The sequence below is a fragment of the Lolium perenne genome, chromosome 1 (genome assembly GCF_019359855.2).
Source record: "Lolium perenne isolate Kyuss_39 chromosome 1, Kyuss_2.0, whole genome shotgun sequence".
Taxonomy (NCBI): Eukaryota; Viridiplantae; Streptophyta; class Magnoliopsida; order Poales; family Poaceae; genus Lolium; species Lolium perenne.
Genome location: NC_067244.2, coordinates 251,075,409 through 251,092,287, shown reverse-complemented (window position 1 = coordinate 251,092,287; position 16,879 = coordinate 251,075,409). Strand labels below are relative to the sequence as shown.

The 16,879-nt window shown below is 44.8% G+C and overlaps 1 protein-coding gene across 1 annotated transcript; it reads right to left on the bottom strand.

Moving 5' to 3' along the window:
- Nucleotides 1-677: 677 nt before the first annotated feature.
- On the bottom strand, nucleotides 678-3,774 carry LOC127327623 (uncharacterized). The gene is made up of 3 exons (XM_051354400.1): nucleotides 3,049-3,774; nucleotides 1,593-1,751; nucleotides 678-1,505 (listed from the first exon to the last, which is right to left on the bottom strand). The coding sequence occupies exons 1-3, from the start codon at nucleotides 3,561-3,563 to the stop codon at nucleotides 941-943; spliced, it is 1,239 nt and encodes a 412-aa protein (XP_051210360.1). The 5' UTR covers nucleotides 3,564-3,774; the 3' UTR covers nucleotides 678-940.
- Nucleotides 3,775-16,879: the final 13,105 nt, after the last annotated feature.

Sequence of the window (16,879 nt, the reverse complement as noted above, 5' to 3'; positions counted from 1 at the left end):
TGTGGTCCAATTTATCCACATTCAAATCTGCAACGGTTATTGTCCAATCTAAATCAGTGAGAAAAATGTGGCCAATGATATGGTAGAGACAAAATCCGATACAATCTATCCGTTTAAACCCCTAATTAAGATGGATCAGCATTATGATCGACAACCCTTACCGTCCTATTTCCGATTTGAATCCGTGGTCCGATTTATCCACATTCGAATCTGCAACCGGTTATTGTCCGCTCCAAATCTGTGAGAAAAATATGGCGACGGTGTGGCTCGCACCCTCACATGAACAATCAAGCATTGAACAATCAAGCATCACCGATTTTGTGACAAAATCCGTGGTCCGATTTATCCACATTCGAATCTGTGACAAAATCCGATACAATCCATCCGTTCATACCCCTAACGCAGACCGTGAAAGAAATAACCCAACTGGCTCGCACCCTCACACGAACAATCAAGCATCACCGATTTTGTACTCACTGAACAACTAATTAAGATGGATCAGCATTATGATCGACAACCCGTACTCTCGTTAGGAAAAAGGAATACAGTAATTGTTAGTGACCCACTAGCTAATCAGCAGTCAGCAGCACGAACGTACTGGATACTGTATACTGCGATAGATAGATATGCTCCAAAGTGCAATGCATGCACGAGCTCATCAGAATAAATCAGGCATCCAGGTACACATAATTTACAACAACTCTTAGTACTACACCGACCAGATATGCAACATTGCAACTACTGCTTGCGTACGTGCACGTCCTCTGTCCTGCGGCTAATTAAGCTAGATCATATCCTCATCGCTCATCAATCATCATAACTCACAAGGCCGGTGCATGCATGACATACATATCACAGCTACATCAGTACCAAAAAGCTACTAGCAAAGAACCAAACCGGTCGACGGATCGCTGTCAAGCAGTCGCGCGATCTCTCTCGATCAACGGCGGTTGTGGTTGTTATGGCTGTTGGTGGCGGTGCCGTTGCTGTGGACGAAGGACGATGGCATGAGCATGTCCTGCAGCAGGCCGTAGTCCTGCGACATGAAGTGCTCCATCCGCAGCGGCGCGCCAGTTGCCGCAGCAGCAGACCCCGAGCTCGCGCCACCGGCGCCCATGGCCGCCGCTGCCGCGTTCACTTGCCGCATTGCCGACTCCGCAGCGGCGAGCTGCTGTTGCTGCTGCTGCATCGCCTGCTGCATGGCGGGGTGGTGCCCCCCGCCGCCTTGTACTTGCTGCTGCTGCTGTAGGAAGTTGCCGAAGACGCCGTCAGGAGGGAAGGCTGCGCCGGGAGCCGGCTGCGGCGCGGGCATCCGGAAGTGGGGGTAGTGGAGGCCGTGGGCGTGCGCGGCAAGGAGGTGCTGGGCGGCGCTGCCGCGGAGCGTGGCCGGGATGGGGTGGATGTGCTTGCCCTCGTAGGTTGTGATCACCACGGCGGCGTCCTGATACGACCGCTCCACCCGCTTCTTCACCGGGCACTTCTGCGTCGTGCACCGGTAGTAGCTCCTGCACCCATCACCCACACGCAGTCAGCATCGTACGTGCACACTACGTATAAGAGAAGGAAGAACCCTAATCCGACAGAGCATGTACCTCGGGAATGGGCTGTTCTTGACGGCCTTCTGGCCGTACTTGCGCCAGCGGTAGCCGTCCTCGAGATGGTCAACCTCGCTCTTGGTCATGAACGCGAAACGTGGCTGCCGCGGCCGCTTCTCCCCCTTGGCGCCTTTCCCCTTCCCATTGCCACCCACCCTGCAACACATGCCAAGATCAACTTGATCAATCGGCGGTCAATCTTAAGACACACAAGTACACATCAAGAATCATATACATGTTGTTCATACTAAAGAGATCACACATGCATGCCAACCTCAATCAAGTACACATCAAGAATCATTCATACTACTAAAGAGATCCCACATGCATACCAATGAACAGCTTGATTAACCGGTGGTCAATCTTATACACAACCGCAAATACCAAGAAATCATACATGTTCATACCATAAAAGAGTACATTAGTTAGCTGGTCCATTCAAACATAGTTGCTGCAGTATACGTACGTACGCAAATGTTGTCTAGGTAGGTGTGTACGGTGTACGGCACGGCCGGCACACGCGCATACACATCTGCTCAAGTTCACACCGTACACCAGCCTAGCTGTTGTACTGTCGCCCATGGATCCATCATGGTCAAACAACGATCTATCGATGCTACAAAGGGGGGACTAAGCTGCAAAGTAGGTTTCCATGAAAACGATCTATCGGTCGGTCGATCGATAGAGTAAGCAGCTAACTGACACTTGATCGTTCGGTTCGGTTGAAGTAAGTACATATGATGAATTGATGACCTAGCAAGATCCCAAGTCAATTCCTGATTAATCATGATATTGTTGGTGAATGAGTTAATTAAATAAGAAGGACGCATGCAGCAGGGTATTCGATCATGCGCCGAGTAGGTGCAGTCAAATTGGAAGACCTTGAAAGTTTGTGGATGGGAATGAAGACAAGGAAGAAATCAAGAAAAGAAAAAAAAAATGCTAGCTAGACTAATTAATGAAAAAGCTGTGGGCATATGCAACAGATATTGATTAAGATTGGTCAAGATCATTTTGTACTACGATTCTTGTACCTGGTCTACGACAGGAGGCTGCAAGTGGGAAAACCCTAGATCGAGTTCATACCGTACATTGAGCAAAACAAAGAGACGAGATCGAAATGGAAAGGAACACATGCATGAATCGTACGAGTAGATCTATTTAATTGATGTTAGGATCGACGAACTGGTGGTTATTTTCGAACCCATTAAATCTAGTTATCTGCAGGGTAGAATGAACTGGTCAGTGCAAAGAGGAATATTAGCCCGATTGGAAAATTTTGGATGAGTGAAGAAGAGTTCAAGCAAGGATAAGAGTAACAAATCAATCGTGGTACGTTAACGTTGATCGGAGGAAAAAACTCGCACGAGAACAACAATCAATCGTGAGATCAACCTCAAGCTAGCTGATCTGAAGTTCTTGCTGGAAATAAAATGGGATCAGAACGGCTTACCCTTTCTTCTTGTCCTCTCCATCCCCGCCTCCTCCCTTATTGGCCGCCGCCGCCGACGCCTCCTGGCCCTCCTTGCTCTCGTCGCCCTCACCCTGATCCTCCTTCTTGCACTTCCCGGCGCCCTCCTCGTCCCCACCCACCGCGCCGCAGGCCTCGCTCGAGGTCGAGGAAACCGACACGCTGTGTGGCGTCATCGGCAAGGCCGTCCCGCCCGGGCCGCCGCCAGGCATCCCCGCGACGTCCACCGCCTGCATCTCCATCTTCACAACCTCCTCGACGCCGCCAGCCGTCACGTCGCCGAAGTCGTCCCTCGCGCCGAACGCGTCGGCGCCAAAGTCGAGCGGCGGCGTCTGCAGGTAGTCGGGGAAGAACCACGGCTGCTGCTGCTGCATCATCTGCATCGGCGAGGAGATGGCGTCGGCGGGCCGCTGCGCAAAGAGCGAGGCCAGGTCGTCGTTGTTGAACTGGAAGTCGCCGGAGAAGTGGCGGTGGTGCTGCTGGTCATGGCTCGCCATGGACGGATGGACAGATAGATCGGCCGGAGCCGGACAGATCAGATCGACAGATTCGTGGTACGTTGCTTCTCGCTTCTGCTGCCGTACTAGCTAGCTTAGCTAGTAGCAGTGGTGTAGTAGAGAAGGCAAAGGCAAGAGAGATGGAGGGGTGTGTGTGAGCTAGCTGAACCAGGTGGTGTGTGTGTGATCAATTCATGTGTGGCGAGGCCGGGAGGGGAAAGATGATAGGTAGCTTGGCGAGTCTCGGCGTGGGGCCTACTTGACTCTGGGTTTTGCTTTTGGCTAATATAACTCCTTTTACTTTGTCAATTGGTATAGTAATTGCACTATACGTATACACTCACTGCACACTACCTTAGTTATTTGGTCACATGGCTAAGCTTTTGGTTTAGACTTGACTCGTTCTTCTCAATGCTTCGTCTTTTGAATTACTAATAGAAAATATTATCTACTGTAAAAATAAATTCTTTTATCGATCAAAACCATTTCTTTTTAATAACGGCATCCTTACAAATTAACTAACATAAATTTGGTTAGATTTAGACAAGATACACATGTATCCAGCTGTATTTTAATGTCTAGAGTTACTTATTTTTAAAAATATTCCATGTCATTTATAATTCAAGACGGAGAAAGTACTACCTCTATGGATGGAGTTGCCCTATTAGCATTGGTGTCAGACGACCCTAATAAAAAGTGAAAAACTCTTCCCTAATTCATACTAAGTGCTGCCATTTTACATTAGTGGATTAGAGATAATATAGAGCTGGCCCGTTGATTTTTTTTCCTAGCTTCATCCCTCAGTACCTCCGATCCATAAGAAATGCCGTTGTTCTACAAAAAAATGTCTTTGGCACATGAGCACCAGTGCTCCTGATTTTTTAAAATCATATTTTTTGAATTCAAAAAATTGAAATTAAATACCCACATATACATATAAATATTCCGAAGGTAAGGAAGAAATTTTGGAGGAAAATATGTTGTATTTTGAGCTATACAAAAAAGACAAATTTCTGACAAATATCTACGAAAACTGCAAACGGAGGCCGAACTACATGTAGTCCTTTATTTTCAAAATTTCGGAATCATAGTTTAAGTTTCATAAAAATCTGAAAAAATTTCTTGGATGTAGACAATGATGAAATCTACAAACGTGCAAAATCGCAATGTGAAATTCTTTGTATTGTAGACTACACAAAAATGACAAAATCTGACAGGTTTTATAGTTTTGAAATGTGCACTATTCACTATTCTCAAATCCACACATTTCTCATTTTTGTGTTGCCTAAAGTACTAAGAATTTCACATTGAGATTTTGTATGTTTGTAGATTCCATCATTGTCTACATTTAGGATTTTTTTCAGAACTTTTGAAACTTAAAAATATAATTTCTGATTTTTTTAAAATAAAGAGCTACATGTAGCTCGGCCTCCATTTGTCCACTCTCGAAATATCTACCCCTATACGTAGCCATAAATTTGTCTTTTTCATGCAGCTTAAAATACAATGCAATTTCTACCGAAACTTCGCACGTATATTCAGGACATGCATATGCATTCATGGAATAAATGTGACGATTTTTAAAACGTACATGTATAATTTTTTATTTTTTTAAAACACTAGGAGCACTGATGTCCATATGCACCAAATCTGCCTCCCGTTGTTCTAGTTTACACTTCAACTAAAATCACAACACTTATAAAGGATTGGAGGGAGAAGTTGTTCTGATTTATTTCACCTTGATCTTTCCATATTATCTTTGATAGAAGAAAAAAAAACTGCAGAGCTGGTTGGAGAACATGACACGAACAGTAACATCAGTACACTCCAAAGTCCTAACGCTAGCTTAGCTAGCCATAGGACGGAACGGTGCAAGGTTCCACACGTCTGTGAGTGTGAGGTGAGTCAGCGACGACGGGCACCAACCGGCGGCAGCCGGTTACGCCGGTCAAACCGGCGCGCTCGGTCAACCCGTTCAGACCAGACACGTGTCCCTGGCCTGTTTGACCCGGCCCCACTCGCACGACCCACCACCGTCCACGTGTGCCAGCCCATGGGGTCGACGCCAGCGTGACGCGTCCCCCATGGATTCCGCGCGGAACACCTCCAGCCGTCCGATAGTGATCCGATGATGGATGCGGGTCTCCGGCGGTGGAACGGAACGGGACAGGCCGCCGTCGCATTGGTCGCGGGCGGGCCGACCATGGTGGTGTCCATGCACCGCACAGCCTGTCCCGGAGAGCGCACGCGACGGCGACTTGCTACTGCTGGAAAAGCTCGGTCTCCGGACTCCGGCGGCCGGCGTGGCGCGCGTGTGCGGCCAGCACGGACGACGTACGTACTGGGAATGTGTCGAGGTAAACAACCGATCGAGGCAACAAAACTAGCTATAGTGCATTCTGTAACTCACACAAGCCTACTCAATATTTCAGCAACCACGCAATGATGATGATGAGGTTTTGCTTCTCTTTGCGAATAGATTTTTTTTTTTTAACAAGGGGAGCCCCGAAGGGCCTGGAAACAACTTATATTAAACAGAAACAGGGAGGTGTACAATATTACAGAAGACCTCGTAAGATTGGGAAAATGGTACATAGGTCCCTAGTTTATGTGGAGAAAACCTCTCTGAAAGATCTGAAAAGCAATCAGGTCCCTCCCTATCTCCTCTGCCGAGCCAGAGGTCAGCTGCACCGCCGCCGAGCACCGCCACGGGGACGAAACCACTTTCTTCAGTACCGATGTTGAGCGCGACCGCTGACCTAGAAGAAGGCCTCCGATGGAGGTTTAAAGGATGCCGGAGCTCACCGGCTTTAACAGACAACACTGAGCCGTCAAGGAGAAGCTCGCCGATGTTTCTTCCAAGTTTCGGAAATCCCGAAGATATTGGCTGCAGACGCCAGCACCATCGTAGTCGTCTTCATCTTCCTCCTCGCCGCCACGGCCGACCAGGTTGATGTCGAGGACGCAACTCTGCGACCAAAGGTGCTTATTTCCGCGGGCCTCGACAGGAAGAACAGACGAGATCCACCCCCACCTCGGGGGCTTGACGCATCCACTCTTTGGCCGCCCACCGGTGCTGCACCGAATCACCAGGGGGTAGAGGCCCTTGTTCCCCTCTGAATCACAACCGCCCGTGCCAGTTCTTCCCCACCCCTCACCACCTCGGTCGGCCGGCTGGAGAAGATCAGAAGGAGAGGTTGTGCAGAGCAGAGGAAAGGAACAAACCAGGGGCTTATTGATGGAGATATCTGGGAGGGAATGAAGCGCCGCCGTCTCCGACCGCCGGAGCACTTTGCCGCGCCGCCACCACCACCGCCCGCACCAGATCTCGCCCAGAAGAGCTGGTACTCGACTCCAAAACCACGACATCTTGCCGAGAACCCTAAATCTACACCTAGCATCTACTCCGGCACGTCCCCCTCCCCATCTCTGGTCGGAAGAGCCGCCGAAGAAGGGTCAGGTTCGGCCTGGTCTTCCTCGGTCAATAGGTAGAAGAGGAGAGGTGGAGAGAGAGGGGTGGGAGGGGTGGGGAATGGGGTTCGAAAGATCTCGGTGGTGGGAAATTGGGAATGGTGTTCCGTTTGTGAATATATTGCAAGAATATTTAACATTGTATTTGAACTCCCTCGACTCCAAATTAAAATGTCTGCATCTTTTTATTCAAAATGAGCAAACCTAAACAACGTGGTTGCCGTATCTGGACCAAATCTGACAAAACCTGCATCGCTTAATTTCTCTTTTACTTACGACACTTAATTTAGAACAGAGGAACTAGTATGCAGTGTAGTCATTTCCAACTACCCGACCTAGTTCAAACATCAAATATGTTCGTTTCGATCTGTTCCCAGGATGGTGTGCGCTCGTTTCCTCGACAACGCCAAGGCAGCATAACTGACCATTAGGGATGCATTCAAGGCGGTGGAGACGACGGAGTCAGGGGTAACCGTGTACCCAGAGAAGAGCAAACTTTAGCCTGTCAACCAAGGTAAGGACTCAGACTTAGATGGGCAAGTACCAAGCCGGTACTCGCCTCGCACACTACCATGCCAATCCACGGTAGCATGATCGGTCGACTAGAAGACTAGAAAGGCCAAAGGGACCCACATACCTCGCGAAGTCACATCCTGCTCCCCCCTGGGTCAACCGGAGTCATCCTGAAGGACACCAACGTCCACGACCGTAGTTACAGTGGAGCAGCTCCCGATGGCCAATGAGTTCAACACCGCCATGTCGCCTCGACTACGACGGTAACCTCTCGGTAATGCCCCCATGTCCATGGCCAAGGGTACAGAAGGATTAGACCTTAGAGGAAGAAGCATATCTAGTTTCATTCATAACATACAACCAAAAGTTCATCCACCCACCAGAAGTAAGAAGACTCCGGCGAGAAACTCACCAGAGTTGTAGTAGTTAGGTAGTTCATCTTTGGGATGTTAGAGCATACCCGTTGATACGTCTCCAACGTATCTATAATTTCTGATGTTCCATGCTAGTTTTATGACAATACCTACATGTTTTGCTCACACTTTATAATGATTTTATGCATTTTCCGGGACTAACCTATTAACAAAATGCCGAGGTGCCAGTTCGTGTTTTCTGCTGTTTTTGGTTCCAGAAAAGCTGTTCGGGCAATATTCTCGGAATTCAACGAAACAAAAGCCAAACCTCCTATTTCTCCGAGGGACACGAGGAGCCATAAGGGCAAGCCAGGAGGAGGCCCACGGCCTCCAGACCATATTGGGGCGCGACCTAGGAGGGGGGCGCGCCGCCCTATGGGGTGGGCCCCCCAGGCACCCCCTCGCGCCGCCCTTTCACCTATATAATCCCTTGCGACGTGAAAACCCGATATCAATCGACGAAACTCCAGAAAGACTCCAGGGGCGTCGCCGCCATCGCGAAACTCCGTTTCGGGGGACTGACACGTCTCCAACGTATCCATAATTTCTGATGTTCCATGCTTATTTTATGACAATACTTACATGTTTTTCTTGCACTTTATAATGTTTTAATGCGTTTTCCGGAACTAACCTATTAACAAGATGCCACAGTGCCAGTTCCTGTTTTCTGCTGTTTTTGGTTCCAGAAAGGCTGTTCGGGCAATATTCTCGGAATTGGACGAAATCAACGCCAAAGATCTTATTTTTCCCGGGAGGCTCCAGAACACCGAAGGGGAGTCGAAGGAGAGCCAGGGGGCCACCACACATGTGGGCCGCGCGGGCTACACCCTGGCCGCGCCGGCCTGGTGTGGGGCCACCCTGTCGCCCCTCCTGCGCCGCCTCTTCGCCTATATAAGCCCTTTCGACCTAAAAACTCGAGACCAATTGACGAAACTCCAGAAAGATTCCAGGGGCGCCGCCGCCATCGCGAAACTCCAATTCGGGGGACAGAAGTCTCTGTTCCGGCACCCTGCCGGGACGGGGAAGTGCCCCCGGAAGCCATCTCCATCGACGCCACCGCCTCCATCATGCTCCGTGAGTAGTTCCCCCATGGACTACGGGTTCTAGCAGTAGCTAGTTGGTACTCTCTATCCTATGTACTTCAATACAATGATCTCATGAGCTGCCTTACATGATTGAGATCCATCTGATGTAATCGGTGTTGTGTTTGTTGGGATCCGATGGATGATACATTATGATTAGTCTATCTATAAAGTTTGTGAAGTTATTGTTGCTGCAATCTTGTTATGCTTAATGCTTGTCACTAGGGCCCGAGTGGCATGATCTTAGATTTGAGCTTTATAATTATTGCTTAGATTGTATCTACAAGTTGTATGCACATGTCACTGTTCGGAACCAAAGGCCCCGAAGTGACAGAAATCGGGACAACCGGAGGGGATGGCGGTGATGTGAGGATCACATGTTTTCACGGAGTGTTAATGCTTTGCTCCGGTACTCTATTAAAAGGAGTACCTTAATATCCAGTAGATTCCCTAGAGGCCCGGCTGCCACCGGCTGGTAGGACAAAAGATGTTGTGCAGGTTTCTCATTGCGAGCACATACGACTATATATGGAAAACATGCCTACATGATTAATGAATTGATGTTCTTTCTTAATGCTTTATCAATCCTATCAATTGCCCAACTGTAATTTGTTCACCCAACACTTGTCACTTGTTATTGGAGAGTTACCACTAGTGTAGATCGCTGGGAACCCCGGTCCATATCTCATCATCATATACTCGTTCTATATGTCATTGGAAGTAGTATCAACTATTTTCTCGTGCCATTGCCTCTGTGTTACTATTACTGCTGCTGTGTTACTGTTACTATTGCTCTCATATCACTGCTACTTTCACATCACCCCTGTTACTAGTGCTTTTCCAGGTGCAGCTGAATTGACAACTCAGTTGTTAAGGCTTATAAGTATTCTTTACCTCTCCTTGTGTCGAATCAATAAATTTGGGTTTTACTTCCCTCGAAGACTGCCGCGATCCCCTATACTTGTGGGTTATCAAGACTGTTTTCTGGCGCCGTTGCCGGGGAGGCATAGCTCTACTCATAAGTTCACCTGGGGAGTACACTCTACCTCTCTCTCTGTTTTTATTTTGTTTTATTTTGTTTTGCTTAGTTTACTTTTGTTTAGTTTATTTGTGCTTAGTTTATTTCTGTCTAGTATTATTTTCCTTAGTTTACTTTTGCTTAGTTTCTTTTTGTTTTGTTTTACTTTTCTCATATACCCAAAAATCCATATAAATTTGAAAAACCAAAAAATTAAAAACTGTTGCTATGGAAGAACGCATAACCATGTTGGAGCTTATAGAATTATATAATAATTATAGAAAATCAAGAGCGGGTGAAGTGATGAGTGCTGTGATAGAAAAATTGAATACAATTGCTAAAATCTTGCTTAAACGCCATGATATAAACTGTTGCTCTCAACAGGATAATAAACATCTTAAATTTCAATGTGGCTTTAGTGAGGAAATTTTAATTAAGAACTATAATTGGAATAACTATATTCATCTTGGGTTCGAAGAGGTAGAACAATTTGTTTTATTTATGGGAGCCTCTGAGATAGAATCCTTCATGGTTGAGAATTATGAAACTTGTGTTGTTTGTAAGGACCTTAAAGATTATGTCTCTTCTATCCTTAATTTTTGCGTAGAAAGCTACAGTGATAATCCTTATATCATTGATTATAAAGAGAGACTCATTAATGCACAAGAATGCACTCACAATTTGCAGGAACCTGTGGAAGAAGAAATTGATGAACCTGAAAGCTCATTGGATGAAAAAGAGGAGGAAATTGATGAACCTGAAAGCTCATTGGATGAAAAAGAAGAGGAGAGCGATGAACAAAAGGAGGAAGAATGGATTAGCTACCCATGCCAACCTTCTAATGAGAGTAACTCTTTATCTCTTACACTATTTGATTGTCCTCCATGCTTACCGAAAGAGGTTGAATGTTATGTTCATGTGGATTCTCTTGAAATAGTACCTATAAGTAAAGCTTGTGAGAATAATTATGCTACTGTTATCTATGATAATCCATGCTACTTTGATAAATCTTATGATAATGCTTTGTTTGTGCCTGATGTCGAAATGCATGGTACTGAAGAGTTTTGCTTGGCAAATGTTTATGATACATCTCTAGATGATGGTCCTATGTTACTTGATAATATTAATTGTACTACTAATGAAAATGGGATTGGAGAGATCTTGACTTTATCTATGAGTCCCATATCTTTTAAGATTGATCAATCATCTTGTTATATTATTGATAAAAGTGGGTTTGAAAGTTTTAATCCCACTATTTTTGAGCTTGATAAAAATTATATGTTTGTGGATCATGAAAAGTATGCTGCATGTGATAGTTATATTGTTGAGTTTATTCATGAAGCTACTGAAAATAATTATGAGAAAGGAAAATATGGTTGTAGAAATTTGCATGGTACTAAAACACCTCTCTATATGCTTAAAATTTTGAAGTTACTCTTGTTTTATCTTCTTATGCTTGTCACTTTGTTCTTCATGAATTTATTTGTGTACAAGATTCCTATGCATAGGAAGTGGGTTAGACTTAAATGTGTTTTGAATTTGCCTTTTGATGCTCTCTTTTGCTTCAACTCTTATTTCTTGCGAGTGCATCATTAAAATTGCTGAGCCCATCTTAATGGCTATAAAGAAAGCACTTCTTGGGAGATAACCCATGTGTTTATGTTGCTACTGTTTTGTTGTGTTTTGGAAGTTGTTACTACTGTAGCAACCTCTCCTTATCTTTATTTTATTGCAATTTTGTGCCAAGTGAAGCCTCTAATCGAAGGTTGATACTAGATTTGGATTTCTGCGCAGAAACAGATTTCTATCTGTCACGAATCTGGGTATGATTCTCTGTAGGTAACTCAGAAAAATCTGCCAATTTACGTGCCTGTTTCCTCAGATATGTACGCAACTTTCATTAGTTTTGAGTTTTCTGATTTGAGCAACGGAAGTACCTCTTTAAAATTCGTCTTTACTGGCTGTTCTGTTTTGGCAGATTCTGTCTCTGTTTTTTGCATTGTCTCTCGTGGACTTTAAGTGAGGCTTTCTAGACGTGGAGAGCTGTAGCTAATGTTTTATTGAGTACTTGCAATGTGTCACTACAGGGCTAAAGTGGATTAAAGTTTTTTGAGTACTAACCCCTCTAATGAAGTTTATGAGAAGTTTGGTGTGAAGGAAGTTTTCAAGGGTCAAGAGAGGAGGATGATATATGATCAAGAAGAGTGAAAAGTCTAAGCTTGGGGATGCCCCCGTGGTTCATCCCTTCATATTTTAAGGAGACTCAAGCATCTAAGCTTGGGGATGCCCAAGGCATCCCCTTCTTCATCAACTTATCAGGTTTCTTCTATTGAAACTATATTTTTATTCGGTCACATCTTATGTGCTTTACTTGGAGCGTCTGTGTGCTTTTATTTTTGTTTTTGTTTGAATAAGATCGGATCCTAGCAATCCTTGTTTGGGAGAGAGACACGCTCCGCTTTTTCATATGAACACTTGTTCTTCGTTTTACTTTTAATGTTCAATGATAAAAGTTGGAAGCTACAATACTTATTGTTATTTGGGTGGAAACAGAAAATGCCTCATAATGTCTTGGATAATTTGACACTTGGCAATTGTTTTGAGCTCTCAAGTAGATCATGATTAAGTTTTTTTTCATGTAGTTTAAACCTATTAGTGGAGAACTACCGTAGAGTTTGTTAAAATTGGTTTGCATGATTGGTCTCTCTTAAGGTCTAGATATTTTCTGGTAAAAGTGTTTGAGCAACAAGGAAGACAGTGTAGAGTATTATAATGCTTGCAATATGTTCTTATGTAAGTTTTGCTGTACCGGTTTATACTTGTGTTTGCTTCAAATAGCCTTGCTAGCCTAAGCCTTGTATCGAGAGAGAATACTTCTCATGCATCCAAAATCCTTGAGCCAACCACTATGCCATTTGTGTCCACCATACCTACCTACTACATGGTATTTCCCGCCATTCCAAAGTAAATTGCTTGAGTGCTACCTTTAAATAATTCAAAATTTATTACCTCTGATTTGTGTCAATGTTTTATAGCTCATGAGGAAGTATGTGGTGTTTATCTTTCAATCTTGTTGGGCAACTTTCACCAATGGACTAGTGGCTTCATCCGCTTATCCAATAATTTTGCAAAAAGAGCTGGCAATGGGATTCCCAGTCCCAAATTAATTAACCAAAATAGACACTCCTCCATGGTATGTGATTGTTGGACGGCACCCGAAGGATTCGGTTAGCCATGGCTTGAGAAAGCAAAGGTGGGGAGGAGTGTCATCATAATAAAACTAAAATAAAAGGGCACTCCTTCATGGTATGAGGATCATAAGGTGCACCCGAGGATTCGGTTAGCCATGGTTTGTGAAAGAAAGGTTGGAAGGAGTGCCACCCAAAAATAAAAATAATTCATGGGAGCCGCTCTTTGAAGGTTTGTCTGGCAAGGGGGTTAGAGTGCCCACTACCATTCGTTGACAACAACAAACACCTCTCAAAACTTTACTTTTATGCTCTCTTTATGTTTTCAAAACCAAAGCTCTAGCACAAATATAGCAATCGATGCTTCCCTCTGCGAAGGGCCTTTCTTTTACTTTACGTTGAGTCAGTTTACCTACTTCCTTCCATCTTAGAAGCAAACACTTGTGTCAACTGTGCATTGATTCTTACATACTTGCTTATTTGCATTCATCATATTACTTTATGTTGACAATTATCCATGAGATATGCATGTTGAAAGTTGAAAGCAATCGCTGAAACTTATATCTTCCTTTGTGTTGCTTCGATGCCTTTACTTTGAATCTATTGCTTTATGAGTTAACTCTTGTGCAAGACTTTTGATGCTTGTCTTGAAAGTACTCTTCATGAAAAGTTTTGCTATATGTTATCTATTTGTTAGCAATTATAGATCATTGCCTTGGGTCACTTCATTCATCTCATATGCTTTATAATAGTATGATCAAGGTTATGTAAGTAGCATGTCACTACAGAAATTATTCTTTTTATCGTTTACCTACTCGAGGACGAGTAGGAACTAAGCTTGGGGATGCTGATACGTCTCCAACGTATCCATAATTTCTGATGTTCCATGCTTGTTTTATGACAATACTTACATGTTTTGCTTGCACTTTATAATGTTTTTATGCGTTTTCTGGAACTAACCTATTAACAAGATGCCACAGTGCCAGTTCCTGTTTTCTGCTGTTTTTGGTTCCAGAAAGGCTGTTCGGGCAATATTCTCGGAATTGGACGAAATCAACGCCAAAGATCTTATTTTTCCCGGGAGGCTCCAGAACACCGAAGGGGAGTCGGAGGAGAGCCAGGGGGCCACCACACATGTGGGCCGCGCGGGCTACACCCTGGCCGCACCGGCCTGGTGTGGGGCCACCCTGTCGCCCCTCCTGCGCCGCCTCTTCGCCTATATAAGCCCTTTCGACCTAAAAACTCGAGACCAGTTGACGAAACTCCAGAAAGACTCCAGGGGCGCCGCCGCCATCGCGAAACTCCAATTCGGGGGACAGAAGTCTCTGTTCCGGCACCCTGCCGGGACGGGGAAGTGCCCCCGGAAGCCATCTCCATCGACGCCACCGCCTCCATCATGCTCCATGAGTAGTTCCCCCATGGACTACGGGTTCTAGCAGTAGCTAGTTGGTACTCTCTATCCTATGTACTTCAATACAATGATCTCATGAGCTGCCTTACATGATTGAGATCCATCTGATGTAATCGGTGTTGTGTTTGTTGGGATCCGATGGATGATACATTATGATTAGTCTATCTATAAAGTTTGTGAAGTTATTGTTGCTGCAATCTTGTTATGCTTAATGCTTGTCACTAGGGCCCGAGTGGCATGATCTTAGATTTGAGCTTTATAATTATTGCTTAGATTGTATCTACAAGTTGTATGCACATGTCACTGTCCGGAACCAAAGGCCCCGAAGTGACAGAAATCGGGACAACCGGAGGGGATGGCGGTGATGTGAGGATCACATGTTTTCACGGAGTGTTAATGCTTTGCTCCGGTACTCTATTAAAAGGAGTACCTTAATATCCAGTAGATTCCCTAGAGGCCCGGCTGCCACCGGCTGGTAGGACAAAAGATGTTGTGCAAGTTTCTCATTGCGAGCACGTACGACTATATATGGAAAACATGCCTACATGATTAATGAATTGATGTTCTTTCTTAATGCTTTATCAATCCTATCAATTGCCCAACTGTAATTTGTTCACCCAACACTTGTCACTTGTTATTGGAGAGTTACCACTAGTGTAGATCGCTGGGAACCCCGGTCCATATCTCATCATCATATACTCGTTCTATATGTCATTGGAAGTAGTATCAACTATTTTCTCGTGCCATTGCCTCTGTGTTACTATTACTGCTGCTGTGTTACTGTTACTATTGCTCTCATATCACTGCTACTTTCACATCACCCCTGTTACTAGTGCTTTTCCAGGTGCAGCTGAATTGACAACTCAGTTGTTAAGGCTTATAAGTATTCTTTACCTCCCCTTGTGTCGAATCAATAAATTTGGGTTTTACTTCCCTCGAAGACTGCCGCGATCCCCTATACTTGTGGGTTATCAGGGACAGAAGTCTCTGTTCCGGCACGCCGCCGGGACGGGGAAGTGCCCCCGGAATCCATCTCCATCGACACCACCGCCATCTTCATCGCCGCTGCTGTCTCCCATGATGAGGAGGGAGTAGTTCTCCCCCGAGGCTGAGGGCTCTACCGTAGCTATGTGGTTAATCTCTCTCTCCCATGTACTTCAATACAATGATCTCATGAGCTGCCTTACATGATTGAGATCCATATGATGAGCTTTGTAATCTAGATGTCGTTATGCTATTCAAGTGGATTGTACTTATGTGATCTCCGGAGACTCCTTGTCCCACGTGTGTAAAGGTGACAGTGTGTGCACCGTTTGGGTCTCTTAGGCTATATTTCACAGAATACTTGTTCACTGGGTTATGATTTGAGTTGGATGTCTCTATGAAATTGTGTTGTGTTAGTACCTCCTATGAATGCTCACAGTGACAGCGTGGGTGTTTTTAGTACTTGGGAATACATCTTTAAGGTTTGCTTTTGCAGCCCTACATGGTGAATTAGTGTTCGTTATCCGGCCAGAGAGTAATTCAGAATAGCATAGTGAAGTGCTTATATTTATATTCCTTTATGACAAAATTGTTGAGAGTAACCACTAGTGAAAGTATGATCCCTAGGCCTTGTTTCTAAGCATTGAAACACCGTTTCCAACAAGTTCTGCTACATGTTTTCTTGCTGCCATCTTTATTTCAGATTGCTACTACTACTTACAATCATCCATATTACTTGTATTTCACTATCTCTTCGCCGAACTAGTGCACCTATACATCTGACAAGTGTATTAGGTGTGTTGGGGACACAAGAGACTTCTTGTATCGTAATTGCAGGGTTGCTTGAGAGGGATATCTTTGACCTCTACCTCCCTGAGTTCGATAAACCTTGGGTGATTCACTTAAGGGAAACTTGCTGCTGTTCTACAAACCTCTGCTCTTGGAGGCCCAACACTGTCTATAGGAATAGAAGCGTGCGTAGACATTAAGCTATTTTCTGCCGCCGTTGCCGGGGAGGTAAGGTAAAAGGTATTCACATCCTCCGACTACTAAGCTATTTCCTAGCAATGTTGCCGGTGTGTGAGTGCTCGAAGCTATTTCCTTTAGATCCTGCAATTGCATCTTTTTGTTTCTTGTTTTTATTTCACTAGTTAGGCTTAATGGAAAACAACAAAAAAATTAGAGATCTTTATAGTATCTATCTTGAGTTAGGACATGAGGTGTTTGAAGAGAAAA

Excerpts from the sequence above, each read along its gene's own strand:
- LOC127327623 (XM_051354400.1), bottom strand. The coding sequence starts at position 3,563 with ATGGCGAGCCATGACCAGCAGCACCACCGCCACTTCTCCGGCGACTTC. Across the intron at positions 1,752-3,048 it reads GGAGAGGACAAGAAGAAAGG|GGTGGGTGGCAATGGGAAGG; the intron begins GTAAGCCGTTCT and ends CATGTGTTGCAG. Across the intron at positions 1,506-1,592 it reads AAGAACAGCCCATTCCCGAG|GAGCTACTACCGGTGCACGA; the intron begins GTACATGCTCTG and ends TGATGGGTGCAG.